The sequence below is a fragment of the Montipora capricornis genome, chromosome 4 (assembly GCF_036669925.1).
Source record: "Montipora capricornis isolate CH-2021 chromosome 4, ASM3666992v2, whole genome shotgun sequence".
NCBI classification, from domain to species: domain Eukaryota; kingdom Metazoa; phylum Cnidaria; class Anthozoa; order Scleractinia; family Acroporidae; genus Montipora; species Montipora capricornis.
In genome coordinates, this window is record NC_090886.1 from 29,801,365 (window position 1) to 29,806,364 (window position 5,000).

The following is a 5,000-nucleotide window of genomic DNA, read 5'->3' on the forward strand; positions in this document are numbered from 1 at the left end:
AATTTGTTTGGAAAATAACAAAAAGTCAAGGTCTAGAGAACAAAAAAAAATAAAGAAAACGAGATTCATTTAATGACAATGAACAATAAGTTAAATTCATCATGCCTATCCAGTGTTATACATGCTTCTCAGTTTTTTGTTCACAATTTAAGTGAATGCAATCATGTTTATTTTGCAGAAGTTAACCCCAGAAAGCAAAAAAGTTTTTTCCAATTGCACTCCGAAAAGCAGGAGCTTTTTCAAAAAGGTGAGTTCATTGTGTAGTGACTTCATTGTGTGACTTACAACCTTAACAGAAAAAGGGGGTCCAATGTTAGCAATACCTCTAACTCAGTGTTGATAGATTGGGTAGTATGCTTTCTTACAAAAGGTTAGACAGGACTAAAGTTGTCCCTCTTGACTGAACAGAGTTTTCTGGATTTCAATTTACCTCTAGGGCTTTGAAGCAGCAAAACGACTCCAGGGGGAGAAAGTCCCAACCTGTTCAAATGCATTAACAGAACATGAGCAGACCCCTGTCCTTGCAAATAGGGCCAATGAGACAACAGGTGATTTTTCAGTTTTTCATACTAAACAATAGAGGGTGATGATCATGCACAGTCTTTTTGAATAACAGTAATTATTATTATAATTGTAAAACAATTAATTAATGATTCCTTGTCATCTGATTTAACATCTAAGGAACCCGGAAGCGATTGTTCTCTCCTGGTTGCATTGGGGTTTTACCACGACAAGGTAATAATGTTCAACCTTATCAGAGCAGCTGTGCTGACAAAAAATTAAAACAAAGAATGCATTGTAATATTCAATAATAACATAGACTGGAAAATCTATTTTTTACACTGATACTAAAATAATAAATAGTAAGGTTGGCACGATTACTATTTAATCTCTCCCATTTAAAGTCCACATTATGCTGAAAGCACGAAAAGGCGTTGCAAGTGATCTGCAGCAATTGACTGTGACAATAAACATTTTATTGATTGAATCCAATGTAAGGTGTTGAGTTTAACTGAGAGGCAAGTCCAGTAGGAACATAATTAAAGATTCATGGCATATATTGTCAACTAATTTACCCTTTTCTTGAAATTGCAGCAAAGAATTCAAAACAAGAAGTGTGTGCCAAATGCAAGAAACAAAGCTCATATAAAAAAAAAGAATGGTCAGGCTTTTGGATCATGTGTGACACATGTTTCAAATGGTACCACAAGTAAGTTATTATCACTATCACACCTGTTTTCTCATTAGCTAATTACCTACTATTACGTCAACGTTGACTTTCACAGAAATCACGAAAACCGCATCCGATAATAATTTGTTGAGTGTGTGGCATTTGCACTTTCAATACTTATTAGCTAATGATGTCCATGTCCAGAAGACTTCGAGGCTGTTAAAACACACCAAAAACCTTTTCATGATGCAATGAACTGATATCAAAAACAGAAACGTTTCAAGGTAATATAGTGTAATTATTGTCTTATGTTCGAGACCAAACATGTTTTTGTTTATTGCCAATCCACAGAGAATGCACGAATGTGAAAACAGTACCAAAAGAAGATGAGAATTGGGAGTGCCATGAATGTAACAAATCGTAAATCATGAAGTTACATAGACTGAAGTTTGCATCGTGCAAGGTTGTTACAGTATGAGTGTCTTGAGATGTAAAGCTGTTATACGCCTGCATTACATGCAAGGGCAATTCCTTTTTTTTTATAGATTTGAAAATGATGCAGTAGAATTTAGCAAAAAAGTGGGCCATGAACCAAGACCCGCTCAACGGTTGCTTCTGGACCATTAAGTTACCAAGACTTGATTTCCCAAAAAAGATAATGAAGAACATTTTCTACATGTTTTCAAATCTCCTAGTTGTTTTGAATACCTAATGAAATCCCTACTTAAATCAAGTGAACCCAAAAAGGAAAAGAAAAATAGTACAAAGAACAGATTTACTAATTTACATGATTATGAATTAAGCAGTGCTGTTGACGTTTTGACAACAACACATTTTGTCTTTATTCGACTCAATTACACGTCCAGCAGTGAGAAAAAATATTTACAATAGGTTTCAATGTACGTGAGAATTTCTTAAAATGAACATCAATATAATGCATGTACCGTTTACAACAAAAAAACAAATTAATAGTCTGAACATATTAAAATTTTAAGATGAAGACCAGTCATATCTGGAATGAAATGCTGTTCAACTTAGGAGCTCCAAAATAATGTCCCTGGCGGGGAAAGAACTACTGGGGACATAGTTTTTGAGCGAATCTCGATGTTGTTAACCCTTTCACTGCCGCGGGCTCCCCCATTGACGAGTAAAATCGTCTGGCGTTAGACAGAGTAAAATCTACAAGTGTCAATTTGCATTTTTGGCGATGAAAGGGTCAACTGGGGAAATAGTTTTTGGGCGAATCTCGACGTTGTCAACTGGGGACATAGTTTTTGAGCGAATCCCGATGTTGTTAACCCTTTCACTGCCGAGGGCTTCCCCATTGACGAGTAAAATCGTCTGGCGTTAGACAGAGTAAAATCTGCAAGTGTCAATTTGCATTTTTGGCGGTGAAAGGGTTAACTGGGGACATAGTTTTTGAGCGAATCTCGACGTTGTCAACTGGGGACATAGTTTTTGAGCGAATCTCGATGTTGTTAACCCTTTCACTGCCGCGGGCTCCCCCATTGACGAGCAAAATCGTCTGGTGTTAGACAGGGTAAAATCTATTAAGTGTCAATTTGCATTTTTGGCGGTGAAAGGATTAAGCTGTAAATAAAACGGTAATGTATTCTAATGCTCAACAGGTTCAAATATAAACCGCATGTACTTGTCCCTTTTAACTTGAAAACCTTCAGGGAGTCTCTTTTTCAAATTCAACAATTGCTTGTGTATAATCATCTCATTCTGGTAGAAGTCCATGAGAAAATTAAATAAAAAGTGAGTTCCAAAACCCTGGACACAAGCACTTTGTAGTCTCTTCTTATTTTTTCTGTTATTCTCCGCTTCTTGATAGCTGGTTTTCAATGCATTAGCCTGCAGGCACAAATTGATATCGTGGAAATTGCACAATGGTGACTTGTGGGGGTTGGTGGTAGAATGGAACCTATCACCAAGAATATACCTTTGTGATGAACCAGTTATTGGATGGACCCACTTGTCTGCAGTTTCCTGAACATCTACAGAGACTGGTTTGAATTCTGCTGGAACTATTTCTGGCACATTGACACCCTAACATCAGAGAAAATCACACATCACACACACAAACACACCCACACATGCAAACACGAAAAACCCCTTGATAGACTTTACAACCAAGAGAATTTGAAATTTGATGCTTCAGTAACCTTGCAATCTGCTTGTGTTTGAGTTTGTTCAATGAAAACACGGTGAAAAGAGAAATAAATGACAATTATTCCGCAAGCCTATTGAAAGGAACAACCCCTACGGCATTTTTGAAGCTGTTCAAAGCACTCCTGGATTTTTTCGTTTTTTTTTTTAACCTGTGATACAAAGCAGTGGTATGAAATAATGCTTTAACATTGTCCTCCTCTTAATAATTCAGAATCCTTTTCAATTACTCATAAAACAAAAAACTTTTATCATTTTTACATTAGCAAACACTAGAACACAGCAAACAGTAACAAAGTACCTCTTTAGGCATTTTGTCCATGGAAGGTACCTCAAAACAACCACTGTTGCTTCTCCACAATTTAGAGGCAGTGGTTTTGTCCCTACAATCCATGTGTCGAACAAAGCCACACGGAGTGTCACAAACAAAAATGGGTGGGGGATGCTTGAGTGACAGGTACAAATCCGCAGCGTCGCGAACTGATTCTTGTAAGGTGAGAAACTTGGATGCCACAGTTACCTAATAGTGTAATGAAGTGAAACGAGCTAGTGTTAGTTGTGTTAATTTGGCCCAGTGCAAACGTCCAACTTTTCATGCACATGTACAGGGAACCGCTACCATACTACCATCTCGGTAATACAGTAACCTCATTTTTACAACCATTTTTGAAGCGTCTGGCAAAAACCGCCACACATGTTCTTGTGAGAAAAACCTCATTAATATGCCAATCGCACTAAAGCAGCCATTTCTGGTAGATTTAAGTGACCGTACTGACGGTGTTCCACTGTACTGAATATAATACTTATATTAATAGGCTGTCGACCTTACAGTCGATCCAGACATTCAAGTTAATTAAACAGACTGAATTCATTTCCAAGGTGTGCAAGTGTTCAATTGTTCAATTGGAATGCCCTGATGTGGGCCACTCTAACTTAATCAATGAATCGACCCAACTAAGATAAGTCAGACTTACTTGATTCAAATGCTGATCTTTTATGTACATATAGTATAATGTAGAGGGATTAGTTCGTTCAGTGCATAGAATGTTCTATGATTGACTTAGGCCTCAATAAAGACTAAGCAGTTATTCCCCCACCCCTTGTTAAGGTGGTGTTTAAGTAAAAATATTGAAGATCCATTACCAGGATTCATGCTAAGAAATAAGTAAAATCGTTCTCTGGTAAAAAGTTTTGAAAAAACTATGAGCTTTCGACAGACTGAACTGCTGCCTTCAACGGATAAAAGTTGTTCAACGGATAAAAGTTGTTTATGATTACCAAAAGTTAATGAGGCCCATACTTACCCCATGCCTACAGACCAAGTGGTAAAACCCACCAGTCTTTCCTGGAACTTGTGTGAAACCATGACATGGGCAATCGCCAAGCAGCAATGTTGCATACAATTGCTGTATATCGCCCCTCAAACATTGCTTGAAAAGAATGTACATGACTTGTATTATTTTATAGAAACACCAGTTCTTCTCTATTCCTGCCAACACAACTGAAACCACATGAAGCATAATTCTAACATAATCATTGATTTTGTTGGTGCAACATTATTATTCTTTCTATTACAAACCTTAATTACAAGATTTGATCAGAGCCCATTGCCTTCGTTAAGAATCTGAATTAGAAATGCATGGATTATAAATGGAGT

At 37.1% G+C, this 5,000-nt stretch overlaps 1 protein-coding gene across 9 annotated transcripts in view; it reads right to left on the reverse strand.

Moving 5' to 3' along the window:
* The window catches only part of LOC138045906 (uncharacterized), a 16,823-nt gene that overhangs the window by 4,952 nt on the left and 6,871 nt on the right, over window positions 1–5,000 (reverse strand). For 2 of the 9 annotated variants that reach the window (XR_011131696.1, XR_011131695.1), the window contains 3 exons: window positions 4,923–4,967; window positions 4,648–4,773; window positions 3,731–3,863 (listed from right to left, as the gene is read on the reverse strand). Coding sequence is in view for 1 of the 9 variants with exons in the window: in XM_068892542.1 (XP_068748643.1) it covers window positions 3,731–3,863; window positions 4,648–4,773 (259 nt within the window). In the remaining 8 variants the exon portion in view is untranslated. Of the gene's footprint in view, window positions 1–3,730; window positions 3,864–4,643 lie in introns of those variants that run through there. The other 7 variants (XM_068892542.1, XR_011131698.1, XR_011131694.1 and 4 more) reach the window with 7 other exon arrangements.